This window comes from Salmo trutta, chromosome 14, assembly GCF_901001165.1.
Source record: "Salmo trutta chromosome 14, fSalTru1.1, whole genome shotgun sequence".
NCBI lineage: Eukaryota > Metazoa > Chordata > Actinopteri > Salmoniformes > Salmonidae > Salmo > Salmo trutta.
The window spans coordinates 23,775,637-23,793,149 of NC_042970.1; the positions used below are offsets into that span (position 1 = coordinate 23,775,637).

Here is a 17,513-nt window from a genome sequence, read left to right on the forward strand (position 1 = left end):
TTTATCATCTATGCATAGTCACTTTAACTATACATTCAGGTACATATTACCTCAATTAGCCCGACTAACCGGTGCCCCCGCACATTGGCTCTGTACCGGTACCACCTGTATGTAGCCACGCTACTATTATTTTCACTGTTTTTCATTTCTATTTCTTATCTATTGTTTACCTAAAACCAATTTTTCACTTAAAAATTGCACTGTTGGTTAGGGCTTGTAAGCATTTCACTGTAAGGTCTACACTTGTTGTAGTCGGCGCATGTGACAAATAAACTTTGATTTGTGTAAAGTGTAAAGAACATTAAAACTCAAGTGAAACAGTAAAACTGATAAGGCAACAGATGAGAAATAGTTGCTATCTATTATCCTGTACTGTATGTAGTCTGTTTGCTTTAGATAAAGAGAAAACTGTAAGCTGCCAGACGCCACAGGTGCCAAGCAGGAAATGACCTAGCAATTATACTGCGAGTAGACTACCTGGTCTTTGTGTTAGTGTAGGCCTAGTGCTTCTGTAAGCTAATTTATGCCCCAGCACTGGCCTGTGTGACTGAAAATTCAAACCTTAATTACATTGACACCTGAGCAGCAGGTAAAAAGGTCACCGTCACCGCCTCATTGCCCATCTGTGTCCTACTCTGCAAAACACACATAGCCCCCCGCCCCACCATCCTTCCTACCTCACCCATACAAACTCCTAAAGAGCACCCATGTCAACAGAAATATGGAGTGCAAACAATTCCTCAAGATAATTCATATTTATGACTGCTGCCTCCTGCTCCCTTAAAGCTAGGCGGCTCCGCTTGATTTCCATTCATGCTGCAGCGGAGCGGAAATACCGGGGAGCACCAGTAACGGGAGGCAATCTCCCAGACCGAGGGAGGTGAGGAGCCCCCGCACCGCACCAGACTCCCTCCGGCACGAGATGGCTATCTCACTCTGCAAAGGGGAGTATGACACCAAGGTGACAGTGGCACCATGGTGATTACTGGTATGCTGGTTTGGCCATCCTCAGCTCTCAGCCCGGTCAGCCCCCTCTGGTCTAGGGCAGGGTCTAGCCAGGATTCAGCCCAGCTGCTAGGACATCTCTCTATATTTCCCTCTTTCACCCCCACTGTACCCCTCTGCCAGAGCAGGTCATTACATGTAATGTATGTATTGACTGCACATGGGGGATGGAGAGTAGAGAGAGGGTGACCACTGGTGATTGAGAGATGGAGAATTCAGTTTGTCTGGGAACAGCCAGTAATTTTACAGTTCAAGTGGAATGAATAGAGAGTGACCAGTAGCTGACAACTTGTCTCAGATGATTTTCAAGGTCACCCAAGTACAGGAGACCAGCATGTGTTGAAGGTGGGTATCATATCACTCCAACAGGTCCTGGAGTACTGACTGTTTCCACTTCATCTGAGGATAGAATGACATGGCTTCTGACTTTGAAATGTTCTGTCAAACAAGAAACAAACCAACAAACCCTTGCACCAGAACCCACATGGCAAAGGTGTCTAATTGTGAGCGTAACCTTTCTCTACAGTATTCAAAGGACCATTTTCTCCCTCCAAAGCATGGTGCCAGAGTGCCCCCCAGTGGTGAGACAGAGCACTAGCTGCCGTCTGTCTGCTATACAACCTGACAGGATCCATTTCTAAGATCTAATTTACTCTTCCTTTGGCTGAGTTAACATTTATCATACATTGTATATCATGTTTCCCCACCTAATTCGCCAAAGGATCAGAATGATGCTGCTAAGTGGAAAGAAAAGTGGCTATGACAAGTAATTGCTGACAATTGTATCATGTAGTGGTGGAGGGCGCTCTTTCACATCAGCTCACGGCAGGCTGCGGAATGAGACAGAGATTATACCAAATAAATTAGGGACATTGTTTATTTGGGAGTAATTGAGGACTGCTATGGGGAGAGTGAGTGTACATCCTCTGAACAGATCATTTCAGAGGAGGGTTTTAGGAGCATGTGTGTGAAAGCACTATCTGAGATCAGACCCATGAGTGATGGGTAGGGTGGAGGCAGATTTAGGTGTACCCCACTGGGTTGTCTGGGACTGGGTTGTTATCTCACGTTTAGAGGGAGGGGTGTGGGCGTGACAGACGTGTCCCCCCCCACATCCCACAGACTGGCCTGGTAGGCTAAATGTATGATAAATCCACTGCCAGCGTCTTTTACATTCCCTACGCAATTCATCTTTATTTACAAGCAATTTGGAGTGTGTGGCGTTAATTAGAGGTAGCGTGTGATCTGAGCCTGTGTTTCCTCCGGCTTGCCTCCCTGCCTGGCTGCTGCTGTAAATCCTAATGACGACGGCTTTCAAATTCCACGACGCCACCAAACAACAACCGACGAGCCCACACTCAATCACTGGGGAAACGCTGTGGAAGGAACAGGGGAAATTAACGAAGGCTCACCGCACCAATCAGCATGCAGGCAAATCAATCCAGGGCTTGAGTCGTTTCCTTCATCCCTCCCTCCCTCATTCCCTCCAACCGGCTCATGGCTAGTTAATCCCCTGCCTACAATCCTGCTCCTGTGGCCAGTCTGGATGACAGACAAAGAGAGCCACAGGTAGAAGAACAAAGGGCTTAGAGGCAATAGGCAAGGCTCCAGACAGAAGATAAGACAACTGATTAATTTGTCATTCAAAGTTTTTGGCAATGGCACTTTTAAAAGAACCCTCTGTCTCACTAACATAGAAAGAACTGGCATTAAAGCAACAGGGTGGAATCCACACATATGGAGCAGCCTCAGGCGTGAGCAGAGAGAGACAGGCTCAATGTGATGTAGGATAAAATAACTCAAACAGATGGAAGAACTCAACATTTTGCAGCCCTGGGGATCTTGCAGTAAATACAGACCAACACAGTGACCCATTTGACCAGTGAAAGACGTAGTTCAGCAGTTCATAGAGGGCAGCTAATCTTTTTCCACAATCTCACTTTAGCCAAACACACATTTCAGTCTAACTTTCATAAGACAATCAATGGCAATCCACACACACTGTCTGTCTCCACTGAAGTTATTTCAGAATCAGGAAGAAAACCAATAGAACGTTCCAGGCCATCCCTGATCACCTCAGCCGCCCAGCAGTATTTCCCACAGGAAGTCAGCATTGTATCAGAACATCCATTCAGACATCTCCTCCGGGTAGTAATAACTGCATAAACATCAGCTATGTCTCTTCCTCTGAAATCCTGCTAATCTGTTTTTTTTTAACCTATGAGGAAGCTCCTGGGAGCAGTCCTGCAGAAACACCTCAATGACAGACGGCACTGGGCAATTTCTACACATGACGACCAACAGACACAGGCTGGATAGTCATATTAGATATGGCTGAGCCAATCTCCCACTGACACCGTGCATTTTCATCAAACATCTAATTTGGAGCACAACTCAATTTGAGGCGGGGTGAGGTGGGAGAGATGAGGATGATGCACACCCAATAAATCACATACTGCCGTCTCTTCAGGGAGCCCATGCATGGATTATTCCAGGCTGTGCCAAGTTAAGTAGCTGCCAGTCGCCACCCCGTCCCGCCCCCCTTGTCATGTCACACACTCTGTTTCCCAGTACATCCTCCAGGAGACAAGCTTTATAAATGCAAGAAAGCTGCTCCCTCTGCTTGACAAATGAGCTTTCAGGGACTGTGTCGGGCGAATGGGAATGAAGATAAATGTGATATAATAGTTGGATAACAACCTGCTAGCCCCTGACAGACACCATCAGTTCCACCATTCTTTATGGGAGGGACAGTCACTAAAACAATGGAGCTGAGGCTGATCTCCTATTCTCTCTTTCCTTCCTCCTCCTCCTCTCTGTCTTTGGTTGTTTCTTTATTTGTTTCCTCTTCTCTTTCTGTTAGAAAGGTTGCAAAAAGTAGACAATAGAGAGTTGTCGTCTGCAACAAACCTTGGAGAACGAGGTCACCCACGATTCCCCTATGATGATGAAATACGTGAACTAAAGAAAAATCTTCTGTGGTAAATCGTGATTGTCCCTGACAAAACTTGAATCCTGATTGTGTGCCTCTAGTCCAGAATGTTCCAACCTGCACACAGGTGGCATAACACAACTAAATGAAGTCCCCTGAGTTTTGACTAGGACCAAATCACACCTCATTCTGGCGTTTGTGAGGCCATACCTGCAGCCAGCCGCTGACAGAGAATCATCAAGAGAGGGAGGGAGAGAAAGAGAGAGCAAAAGAGAAAAGCAGAGACAGTGAAAGAGAGAGAGAGAATGGAAGAATCTAACTGGCATATGTGCTCTGCGCCAGCCTGACAACAGACAGAAGTAAAGGAAGGTTAAGGTAATGTGGAGAAGGGGGGGAACATAATGGGATTCTGATGTTTTCATTTGGTGGTGACAAGGTGGGCCTGATCTGTATTCACACAAAGCAAGTTAAGAGAAGTGCAGGAGATGAGCAAAGATGGGGCCTGATGACTTGTGTGTGTGTGTGTGTGTGTGAGACAGAGCCTCTGGCAAACCTCTCCTGAAGCTCAACTTCTCATCATGTTGGGTACAAGAACAGAAGTTAAAGAAGAAAATAGGAATTTGAGGCAGCCATACATCTAAAAGACATGATAAATACAAAGATTCATATATACCCTCTGTCATAGGGCACAGGGTGACCTGTCAGATTGGATGATTGCAGTAGAGAGTCGCCCTGCTAGAGGCGTCCACATCCCTGAGGACTTGTCATGGACCAACACCACCACTCTTGTTAAGAGGGCGCAACAGCGTCTCTACTTCCTAAGGCAGCTGAAGAAATTAGGCAGGCCAACCCTTTTCGAAATACTACTGCTGCACCATCGAGAGCGTCCTGACCGGTTGCATCAAGGCCTGGTACGGGTATTGCTCCGACCACGGCCGCAAGGGACCATGCTCCCACCCATCCAGGATATCTACTCAAAGCTGTTCTCTCCCTTAGTGTTGGGCAGACGGTATCAGAGCATGAGGTCTGATAGAAATCTATCTACAAGCCATCAGACTGCTGAACACTTGAACTGGACTGACCACCTGCTCTGATTCTCCGCACCTTAACACACATGCACACATACACACATATACATTCATGCTACACACACACATCACAACTGCTGCTACCAGACTTGAAAACTTTAAACTGAAACTTGGAGGTGGAGACAGGACTCTAAGACAGAGGCTGAGGGCTTTAACTCAGGGATATACAGTGTATTTCATTATCTCCTTAATGATGACTGCACAGGTCACAAAGATTACCAACTCAGTTCTAACTCAACCTCTATCTAGGGCAGAGACAAGGGCACTTTGAAAAAGTTACTTTAAGTTTAAGGCAAATTCAATTTTTTTGTTTAGAATTTTGTAATTGATACAATGATTATCTAGGGATATGAGATACACTACAAGACCAAAAGTATGTGGTCTTGTAGTGTAATATGGAGTTGGTCCCCCCTTTGCTGTTATAACAGCCTCCACTTTTCTAGGAAGGCTTTCCACTAGATGTTGGAACATTGCTGCAGGGACTTGCTTCCATTCAGCCACAAGAGCATTAGTGAGGTCGGGCGCTGATGTTTGGCAATTAGGTTGGCGTTCCAGTTCAGTTGGCGTCCAGTTGGCGTTCCAATTCATCCCAAAGGTGTTAGATTGGGTTGAGGTTGGGGCTCTGTGCAGGCCATTCAAGTTCTTCCACATTGACCTCGACAAACCATTTCTGTATGGACCTCACTTTGTGGTGGAGGCATTGTAATGCTGAAACAGGAAAGGGCCTTCCTCAAACTGTTGCCACAAACTTGGAAACACAGTTATTGTATACTGTAGCGTTAAGATTTACTCTCATGGAACTAAGGGGCCTAGCCCGAACCATGAAAAACAGCCCCAGACCATTATTCTACCTCCACCAAACTTTACAGTTGGCACTATGCATTCGAGCAGGTAGTGTTCTCCTGGCATCCGCCAAACTCAGATTCGTCTGTTGGACTGCCAGATGGTGAAGTGTGATTCATCACTCCAGAGAACGCGTTTCCACTGCTCCAGAGTCCAATGGCGGCAAGCTTTACACCACTCCAGTCAAAGCTTGGCATTGCGCATCGTGATCTTAGGCTTGTGATCTTAGGCTTGTGTGCAGCTGCTCGGCCATGGAAACACATTTCATAAAGCTCACGACGAACAGTTATTGTGCTGACATTGCTTCCAGAGGCAGTTTGGAACCCGGTAGTGAGTGTTGCAACCGAAGACAGACAATTTTTTGCAGCACTTGGCCTTCCCGTTCTGTGAGCTTGTGTAGCCTACCACTTCGCGGCTGAGCCATTGTTGCTCCTAGACATTTTCACTTCACAATAACAACACTTACAGTTGCCGGGGCAGTTCTAGCAGGGCAAACATTTGTCGAACTGACTTGTTGTAAAGGTGGCATCCTGCCACGTTGAAAGTCACTGATCTCTTCAGTAAGGCCATTCTACTGCCAATGTTTGTCTATGGAGATTTTTTTTAATTTAACCTTTATTTAACTAGGCAAGTCAGTTAAGAACAAATTCTTATTTACAATGATGCCTACCCCGGATGACGCTGGGCCAATTGTGCGCCGCCCTATGGGACTCCCAATCACAGCCGGATGTGATATAGCCTGGATTTGAACCAGAGACTGTAATGACGCCTCTTGCACTTCGATACAGTGCCTTAAACCGCTACGCCACTAGGGAGCCCATAAATTAGATTAGAATGCAGGGCTGTGTGCTCGATGTTATACACCTGTGAGCAACGGGTGTGGCTGAAATAGCCCAATCCACTCATTTGAAGTATATATAGTGTAATTAAAATAAAAAACATGTAATTTCCATGTGTATTCAACTCCAAATATGCATCATAGGTAGAAGACAGAATGACATTTGGAAACAGTTGCGTAATCTGGAAGATGTTTTTTGCTTGTCGGTATCTCTCTGGGCTGCCCTGGGTTAGGCCTTTATGAGTAAGCCGGGAGATTACTCCCTTTGAATCACGTAACGCGTACTCAGAATGCAGCGGGGCACCACCCCTGCTCTGCTCCACGGCTTCCCCTTTTGAAGTGCTCAAATCCCCAGTAGCGGGTTAAGGGTTAAAAGCAGCACTGACCTCACCGCTGACTGAACAAAAATACAACAGAAAATGCTTACAATGTTTCACAATACAATTGGAAGAGGCATTTCATAAACATGTAAAACTTTAAATGACATCTATCCAAAAGCCATGAATACTAAGAACCAGTACTAGTGGAGGTGGTGGAGATGGAGGCAGGAGGCAGGAGAAGACAGGAGAAACCCCCCCATCTCATGCCAACGTGAACAGCCAGCCCCAAAGGGACGGATTCCTTGGCAGTGAGCGATTAGGACTGGATCAACAGAGGAAATTGTGCCGCTCCTCACCGCTTTAAAGCCCAAATCCCCAGACAAAATTGAGGGAGTCTGGGGCCTCGCGTGGAAAACAGCTAAGTCAATAGCCAATAATGAGCTCTTATTTACCCAGCTGGTGGCGAAATGCTAAGACGCCCAAGGACCCCAAGGACCCAGCTGGGCCCGAGGCCGACAGCCAAAACCACATTCTAACTCAGCGCATATTTGTCTGTGAAATTTTCAGGCAATTAAGTAAACAAGCATGCTGCATTTGGACTGTGATGCATGCAAGAGAAAAAAAGAAAGAAGATGGGAGACATACTACTTCTCCCAGGGATGCACCAAGCATGTGAGTGACAGGTGCCATGTGTGGGGCTGAGAGGGCTCCGTGGGCTCCGAGCATGGACTTGGTGCTTTCATAAGTGACGAAGAACGCAGCAGCTGAAACCAAGCAGAACCGTCACAGTTTAGGGACCATTAGTCAACCTGCATACAGCAATTAATAACACTGGGTAGAGTGAGAAAATGTGAGGGGTTGGAAGGAGGGTAGAGATAGAGGGTTGGAGGGAGTGGAGAAGAAGGGTGAGTAGGGGTGAGAGAGAGAGAGGGTGGGTAGAGAGAGAGAGAGGGTGGGTAGAGAGAGAGAGAAAGAGTCTGGGAGAGACAGAGAATGGGGGAAGGAGGGAGAAAGAAACAGTGGGGGGGAGGGAGAGAGAAAGAGTGACACAACGTTACAACTCTGTATATAGACATAATATGACATTTGAAATGACTTTATTATTTTGGAACTTCTGTGAGTGAAATGTTTACTGTTAATTTTTATTGTTTATTTCACTTTTGTTTATTATCTACTTACAATGCCAACATGTTTCCCATGCCAATAAAGCCCTTGAATTGAATTGGGAGAGTGAGTGTGAGTGTCAGCGTGAGCGAGAGAGAGAAAGAGAAAGAGAGAAAGAGTGGGGAGACTATACAGATACGCCTGGTGCCCAAATTGATGACGTACAGCACCAGCGTGAAAGTGAGCGTGCGCATTGACACAGTGTCCAAAGAAGGGTCAGAAGTATACAGAATGGTGTCGTCTGCATAGAGGTGGATCAGAGAATCACCAGCAGCAAGAGCGACATCGTTGATGTATACAGAGAAAAGAGTCGGCCCAAGAATTGAACCCTGTGGCACCCTCATAGAGACTGCCAGAGGTCCGGACAACAGGCCCTCCGATTTGACACACTGAACTCTATCAGAGAAGTAGTTGGTGAACCAGGCGAGGCAATCATTTGAGAAACCAAGGCTGTTGAGTCTGCCGATGAGGATGCGGTGATTGACGGAGTCGAAAGCCTTGGCCAGGTCAATGGATACGGCTGCACAGTATTGTTTCTTATCGATGGCGGTTAAGATATCGTTTAGGACCTTGAGCGTGGCTGAGGTGCACCCATGACAAGCTCTGAAACCAGATTGCATAGCGGAGAAGGTACGGTGGGATTCGAAATGGTCGGTAATCTGTTTGTTAACTTGGCTTTCGAAGACCTTAGAAAGGCAGGGTAGGATAGATATAGGTCTGTAGCAGTTTGCGTCAAGAGTGTCCCCCCCTTTAAAGAGGGGGATGACCACAGCTGCTTTCCAAACTTTGGGAACCTCAGACGACACGAAAGAGAGGTTGAACAGGCTAGTAATAGGGGTTGCAACAATTTCGGCAGATAATTTTAGAAAGAAAGGGTCCAGATTGTCTAGCCCGGCTGATTTGTAGGGGTCCAGATTTTGCAGCTCTTTCAAAACATCAGCTGACTGGATTTGGGAGAAGGAGAAATGGGGAAGGCTTGGGCGAGTTACTGTAGGGGGTGCAGTGCTGTTGACCGGGGTAGGGGTAGCCAGGTGGAAAGCATGGCCAGCCGTAGAAAAATGCAATGCTTACTCATAAAAAAAAATGATTTTTTTACTGTTTTCTAGATTGTAGAATAATAGTGAAGACATCAAAACTATGAAATATCACACATGGAATCATGTAGTAACCAAAAAAAGTGTTAAACAAATCAAACGTCTTTTTTTTAATTTGAGCTTCTTCAAAGTAGCCACCCTTTGCCTTGATGACAGCTTTGCACACTCTTGGCATTCTCTCAACTAGCTTCATGAGGTAGTACCTGGAATGGATTTCAATTAACAGGTGTGCCTTGATAAAAGTTAATTTGTGGAAATTCTTTCCTTCTTAATGCGTTTGGGCCAATTAGTTGTGTTGTGACAAGGTAGGGGTGGTACACAGAAGATAGCCCTATTTGGTAAAAGATCAAGTCCATATTATGGTAATAATAGCTCAAATAGGCAAAGAGAAATGACAGTCCATCATTACTTTAAGATATGAAGGTCAATCAATACAGAACATTTCAAAAACATTCTAAGTTTCAAGTGCAGTCACAAAAACCATCAAGCGCTATGATGAAACTGGCTATCATGAGAACCGCCACAGGAATGGAAGACCCAGAGTTACCTTGGCTGCAGTGGATACGTTCATTAGAGTTACCAGCCTCAGAAATTGCAGCCCAAATAAATGCTTCACAGAGTTCAAGTACAGACACATCTCAACATCAACTGTTCAGAGGAGACTGTGTGAATCAGGCCTTCATGGTCAAATTGTTGAAAAGAAACCACTATTAAAAGACACCAATAAGAAGAAGAGACTCGCTTGGGCCAAACACCAGCAATGGACATTAGACCGGTGAAAATCTGTCCTTTGGTCTGGAGTCCAAATTGGAAATGTTTGGTTCCAACCGCCGTGTCTTTGTGAGACGCAGAGTAGGTGAACGGATGATCTCTGCATGTGTGGTTCCCACGGTGAAGCATGGAGGAGGTGTGATGGTGCTTTGCTAGTGACACTGTCAGTGATTTATTTAGAATTCAAGGCACACTTAACCAACATGGCTACCACAGCATTCAGCAGCAATACACCATCCAATCTGGTTTGCGCTTAGTGGGACTATCATTTGTTTTTCAACAGGACAATGACCAAACACACCTCCAGGCTGTGTAAGGGCTATTTGACCAAGAAGGAGAGTGATGGAGTGCTGCATCAGATGACCTGGCCTCCACAATCACCTGACCTCAACCCAATTGAGATGGTTTGGGATAAGTAGGACTCCAGAGTGAAGGAAAAGCAGCCAACAAATGCTCAGCATATGTGGGAACTCCTTCAAGACTGTTGGAAAAGTATTCCTCATGAAGTTGGTTGAGAGAATGGCAAGAGTGTGCAAAGTTGTCATCAAGGCAAAGGGTGGCTAAATGTTGATTTGTGTAACGTTTTTGGTTACTACATGATTCCATATGTGTTATTTCATAGTTTTCATTTCTTCACTATTGTTCTAATATGTAGAATGTAGAAAAACCCTTGAATGAGTAGGTGTGTCCAAACTTTTGACTGGTACTGTACGTCATCAATTTTGGCACCAGAGGTGTCCGTGTAGCCTTTCCCATCTCATTAATAAGTTTGTGAGCTGCTCTCATTTTATTATTCAAATTATTTAATCAATCAACAGTTGTGGGCAAACATAGGCTGGTCGTACAAGGAAAAGGCTAACAATAATAAAACGTTTGTTTCATGTATTTACTTAATTATTGAAGCGGTTCTTTGAATAAACATGAATAAACTAGCCAATCAGATACTCTCCATGTGTAGGCTTTATTATGGTGTGTCAACAGGTAGTCTTTCTGTGGGGTCTTAGTGGTGACAGAGACTAATAATAAGTGACTCACCATTGGGGAAAGAGCCGATGGCAGCAGATGGAACCCCTGCATAGATGCCCCGGAAACCCCCAGCCTTGGTGAAGCCCTGCTGGCTCTGCAGTCTGGTCTTAATGGTGTCCAGGGGGAAGAGGGTGAGGTCCACGCACATCCCAGCACAGCCCCCCGCCTAGCATGTAGCGAACAAACACAGTCATCTTCAGGCAACTCATAAACACTGCATAGTCCCCTGCCTAGCAGTTAGATGACACACAGAGATAAACAATCATCCGGGAAACTCAACTCACATTCATACAAAAATCCAAATACACGCACACACACCTACACCAACCTACCTCTGAGTGACTTAAGAGATATTCTGACAGCATAGTGATAAGGTATTCAACAAAGAGCCATTGTTTTTGCTCCCACACTGAGCCATCACCATAACAAACATGTCCTTGAACATTTGTATACGTTACTGTCTTTCCCTACTTTTATCCCATTTGGAAATAATTAGGAATGAGACCATTCTGAATGTTTTCCATGATGCTGGTACTAACTCAAATAATTATGGAGGAGCAATAGGCTCACCATGACATTATCTTTGGGTACTGCCCAACCCCTTTGGCCCAGTGCAACATTTACACCTGTAAAGGAAGTGATTGGGTGGACCACAGTCCCGTGATGAGTTCCATTCCTGACCTGGAAATTTGCATTAGTTTCCCAGGCAAATACCAAGACTTTAGCTCAGCGGATGGTCATACAATGTACACATTTAGGAATAAGATCATAAGGCACTTTATATTAAGTTGCTCTTATAACTGTGTATTAGCATGGTAATTACTCAGTATACAGCTTTGTGTCAATATTTACATTTACGTCATTTAGCAGACGCTCTTATCCAGAGCGACTTACAAATTGGTGCATTCACCTTATGATATCCAGTGGAACAACCGCTTTACAATAGTACATCTATATATATTTTTTTTTTCGGGGGGGGGGGGGGGGGGGTGGGGGGGGGGGGTTAGAAGGATTACTATATCCTATCCCAGGTATTCCTTAAAGAGGTGGGGTTTCAGGTGTCTCCGGAAGGTGGTGATTGACTTCGCTGTCCTGGCGTCGTGAGGGAGCTTGTTCCACCATTGGGGTGCCAGAGCAGCGAACAGTTTTGACTGGGCTGAGCGGGAACTGTGCTTCCGCAGAGGTAGGGAGGCCAGCAGGCCAGAGGTGGATGAACGCAGTGCCCTTGTTTGGGTGTAGGGCCTGATCAGAGCCTGAAGGTACGGAGAAGTGACTCCAATATGTTGTTACATAGCCTAGTATTTGCTTTGTAATACCATAGTAGCTAATGGAGTGAAGTGGCTGTTGAATGTCTTAGTCATTTTCCCTTCTGAAATAGGTGCACACTTTTTAACCTTTATTTAACTAGGCAAGTCAGTTTAGAACATATTCTTATTTACAATGATGGCCTACCCCAGCCAAACCCTAACGATGCTGGGCCAATTGTGCGCCGCCCTATGGGACTCCCAATCACGGCCGGTGGTGATACAGCCTGATATGAACCATGGTCTGTAGGGATGCCTCTAGCACTGAGATGCAGTGCCTTAGGCCGTGGCGCCACTCGGGAGCCCTTAAACTTTGGTGCAAAGGAAATAAGGCTCTAAAAGTTTTGCGATGTTGACTATGAGAATGGGTGAGACAGATCATAAGGTCCCTATCAAACTGTGCTGAGTTTACCTTTCTGTTTTCCTTCAAACTCACCCATGATAACCACTGACAATCTTTACCATAATATAGCAAGCACAGTAAGCACACTTGCAGAATGACACACAACACTGCATAAAATAACACACTTGAAAAGGTCAAGTGGTGTTGTAGCTGAGAATTTTCAGCTAACTAATGGTGGTGCCAATGCTTCCTAATCCATTCCTGACCTTCCAAATGAGGGTGACAGTTCATTGTGAGCCAAACCTTTGATATCAGCGGTGCTGAAGACTAGTGACAGGTAGCAAGCAACATTATCGTGGGCACTTGTTTAGGCAATAATGCAAAATCGTTTTGGCTCGTAAATTAGTCGAAATACAGACAAATTGCTTGCTTGCAAGTCAGCTTCATTAATATTGCAAGCAAAATAAGAAGACGAACAGTGTGGTATTACATGATGGAGGAAATGAAGACATTACCACTAGCGAAGCAGTGAATTCTCTTTTTTCCATGTTAGCTGTTCAAAGTCTTCTTTCTATTGTCAGCTTTCACGTCGCCGTTCTGAGTATGAATTACCACTATGGGGCATGTTTGACACTTCACTGCAGTCAACATTTGCTTATCAAGGACGCTGCCATCTTTGTTTATTGTATTTCCGCGTGACGTCCATGAGTAACGTGCGGATCACTAGAAATCTCTTCTTCGGTGGGTTTATTGGCGGCTGGCATCCAACGTCATGGTGCATTACCGCCACCTACTGTACTGGAGTGTGGCCCAGAGACACGGAGAAACTACTGTAAATCCTATATGCCAGCCCCATTTCTCTTAAAAAATATAACAAAATATATGACTGTATCTAATGATGTTCTACTCAGTATGCTCTTTAAATTCAATACATGTATCCCCTTCTCCCTCATACTGGATCCAGTGGAGGCTGCTGATGGGAGGATGACTCATAATAATGTCTGTAATAGAGTGAATGGAATGGTATCAAACACATGGTTTTCATGTGTTTGATACCATTCCATTCACTCAATTATACTCCATTCCAGCAATTATTATGAGCCGTCCTCCCCTCAGCAGCCTCCACTGACTGGATCTCAGTCTTTCTCTTTCCCTCGCTGCCCACACTGTATCAGTACATGCTCCACTGTCTCTGTTTCCTGGCAGTAATCACACCATCCTGTTGGATGCTTTCCTATCACCGGCTGTGTTCCACCCAGCCTCGTAAAGATGTCCTCCTCTCTTTTGTCTCTTCCTGCCATCCTCCCCTCCCCAACTTTCCTCTGTACTTGGAATACATGCCTGCCCTTAGTGTCTCTGTTTCACTGCTTCCGCCATTTTTGCACCACGATCCATATCATTCCCTTAGCCTCTGTCTTGCTCATTGGCTCCTCCACATCCATCTCTCCTAAGGCCCTGTTTACATGCTAAATCTATTGCAGTGATTTGTAATTTTGCATGAGCAGATTTGCCAAATTCGGAGACATCCCAGTGGGCACAACGTCTAGTTTTTATTTACGTTTGCTTGAGTTGTCAACTAATGCGAATCCAATGTGAAATCAACAAAACATTTCAACCTGTCATTGGATTTAATTTAAAAGTTGGGTGAAAAAAATACAAAATTCACTTACATTGATTACTTTTTGCAAATTCAATCAGTTTCCCACGTTAAATCAATGTGATCACATATAATCTTTTGGTTGAAATTACAACTTTGCTTCAACAAGTTTTTACCCAGTGGGAAGGCTGACCATTCAAAATATTGAGTCTCTGATAACCTTACTTTGAGACATGAAAGGCATGTTTAATGAGATTAGGGGTAAGCTTCAGAATGAAGAATAAAACGATTTGTGAATATAGTTTAATTGTGATGTCTGTGGCCTAATCCTCTTTTTTTTCTCTCTCTCTCGCTCTCTCTCTCTCTCTCTCTCTCTCTCTCTCAATTCAAATGTTTACATTGCCAAAGCAAATGAAATAGCAAATCAATAAAAGTGAATTAAACAATCAAGAATGAACCGGAAACATTACACCCACAAGTGTCAAAGAAATAGACACATTTCAAATGTCATATTATGGCTACGTATAGTGTTATTAAAAAAAATGTATTTCACCTTTATTTAACTAGGCAAGTCAGTTAACAAATTGTTATTTACAATGACAGCTAAACAATACCCCAATCACAGCCGGTTGTGAGATGTAGTGCCTTAGACCGCTGCGCCACTCAGGAGTTATAACGATGTGCAAATAGTTCAAGTACAAAAGGGAATATAAATAAACATAAATATGGGTTGTATTTACAATGGTGTTTGTTCTTCAATCTCACACACACACACACACACACACACACACACACACACACACACACACACACACACACACACACACACACACACACACACACACACACACACACACACACACACTCCCTTGTCCTGTGACATTACAAAGATGTAGGGCATTTATTGCGGTCTTGTGCCCTGTTCTCTCCTGCCATGGCATTCTGCTGTGCTGTGTCCATGTCGGTGTTCAGGTGAGTGTGTTCCTTTGGCACGCTAGCTTGGTTATTTATGGGCTCCTGTCACCCAGGCAGCACCTCGTATTAGGTGGGGGCAGGAGAAGGGCTACAACCCTTTACTCATTTTGGCCCCAATGATGTCTGGGCCCAACACGCTCGGTTTGAAGCTCCATGCCTAACATCCATCTTGTTGAAGTGTCGCTCAGACTGATCCCATTGGGTGAGAGCTCTAGCTGTGGCAGGAATAGACTACTATCTCTACTGCTCGGATCTGTAATAGGACGGAGGACAGAAGCCATTTTGCCTTCAGAACAGCCTCAATTTGTCATGGCATGGACGCCACAAGGTGTAAAATGTGTTCCACAGGGATGCTGGCCCATGTTGACTCCAATGCTTCCCACAGTTGTGTCAAGTTGTCTGGATGGCACTTAAATATTTTGTCTTGCCCATTCACCTTCTGAATGGCACACATACACAATTCATGTCTCAATTGTCTTAAGGCTTAAAAATCATTATTTAACCTGTCTCCTCCCCTTCATCTACACTGGTTGAAGTGGATTTAATAACAAGTGACATCAATAAGGCATCATAGCTTTCACCAGGATTCACCTGGTCAGTCTGCCATGGAAAGAGCAAGTGTTCTTAATGTTTGGCACACTCAGTGTAGATTCAACAGATAGTTTACTGCCCTTTTAGGCCTACAAAAAATCAGTCAGCAACATCACTCGCCAGTCTCTGAAATGCAACCCCCAGGACCCAAATAAACAGAGGGGGTGACCCAGAAATATTTGGAGAGACGTCCAGGCAGAAATGACTGAGAGCGGCCGGCCTCAACTTGTGTGACCTGGGAAAACTTCCCCCGAAATGAGTGAGGAGGAGGACATCATTTCCTTTTCAGACGACTTAAAACTCTCTCATTTAAATATTTCATATTGATAAATAATAGTTTCAGTTGTTTTGGGAGGAAAGTTATTATTCATATGTATATGCTGTATTCTAGTCAAGGCCATCCTATTCAACTATTGCTGTATATTTACTATTCTATCCTACGTATTCTACATATATACTAACTATTCTATCAACATACTGTCCATAATGTCTATAATGTCTATACATCCCATCACATATATATTTATACTGTATATTGCTCGTCCTAATATTAGTGTCACGCCCTGACCTTAGAGATCCTTTTATGTCTCTATTTTGGTTGGTCAGGGCGTGAGTTGGGGTGGGCATTCTATGTCCTTTTTTCTATGTTTGGTATTTCTTTGTTTCAGCCGGGTATGGCTCTCAATCAGGGACAGCTGTATATCGTTGTTGCTGATTGGGAGCCATACTTAGGCAGCCTGTTTTCCTTTGGGTTTTGTGGGTGGTTATTTTCTGTTTAGTCATTTGTTACCTGACAGAAATGTTTGGCTGTTGTCGTTTGTTTATTTTGTAAAGTGTTCTCTTTTCCATTAAATTTCAAAGATGAGCACTAACCACACTGCGCCTTGGTCTACTCCGTTCAACAGCCGTTACAATTAGATATTTCTTAATTCCATTATTTTACTTTTAGATGTGTGTGTATTATTGTGTATTGTTAGATATTACTGCACTATTGGAGCTAGTAACACAAGCATTTCACTACACCTGCAATAACATTGCTAAAATGTGTATGCGACCAATAAAATTAGCTTTGATTTAATGTTATAATGCAGCCATGAAAGAGTTTAATATGATACTTAATTCCTCCCTCACGACTAGGGTTTTGTTTCTGACCATCAGGACAAGGGTTTTGTTTCTGACCATCAGGACTAGGGTTTTGTTTCTGACCATCAGGACAAGGGTTTTGTTTCTGACCATCAGGACTAGGGTTTTGTTTCTGACCATCAGGACTAGGGTTTTGTTTCTGACCCTCAGGATTAGGGTTTTGTTTCTGACCCTCAGGACTATGATTTTGTTTCTGACCCTCAGGACTATGATTTTGTTTCTGACCGTCAGGACTAGGGTTTTGTTTCTGACCCTAAGGACTATGATTTTGTTTCTGACCGTCAGGACTAGGGTTTTGTTTCTGACCGTCTCTGGGGTGCATTAATTCTAAGCCATGGACTGTATTGATTTCTGTGGTTGTGCAGTTCAGAGATGTTTGCAGCGTCCTGTCTGATTCCTCATATAAAGTAATTTATCACCCTGTCATACCTTGTCCTTGTCTTTGGCTACATCCTTGTAATTTGTTCAGTTTGTTCCCC

The 17,513-nt window shown here is 44.3% G+C and overlaps 1 protein-coding gene across 1 annotated transcript in view; it reads right to left on the reverse strand.

Annotated features, from left to right (window-relative positions):
* The window catches only part of slc25a26 (solute carrier family 25 member 26), a 69,697-nt gene extending 56,260 nt beyond the window's left edge, over positions 1-13,437 (reverse strand). The window contains exons 1-3 of the mRNA XM_029774958.1: positions 13,244-13,437; positions 11,091-11,247; positions 7,672-7,790 (exon numbers count right to left, since the gene is read on the reverse strand). Coding sequence (XP_029630818.1) covers positions 7,672-7,790; positions 11,091-11,247; positions 13,244-13,276 — 309 coding nt within the window. The 5' untranslated portion in view covers positions 13,277-13,437. The remainder of the gene's footprint in view (positions 1-7,671; positions 7,791-11,090; positions 11,248-13,243) is intronic.
* Between the last annotated feature and the right edge of the window lie 4,076 nt (positions 13,438-17,513).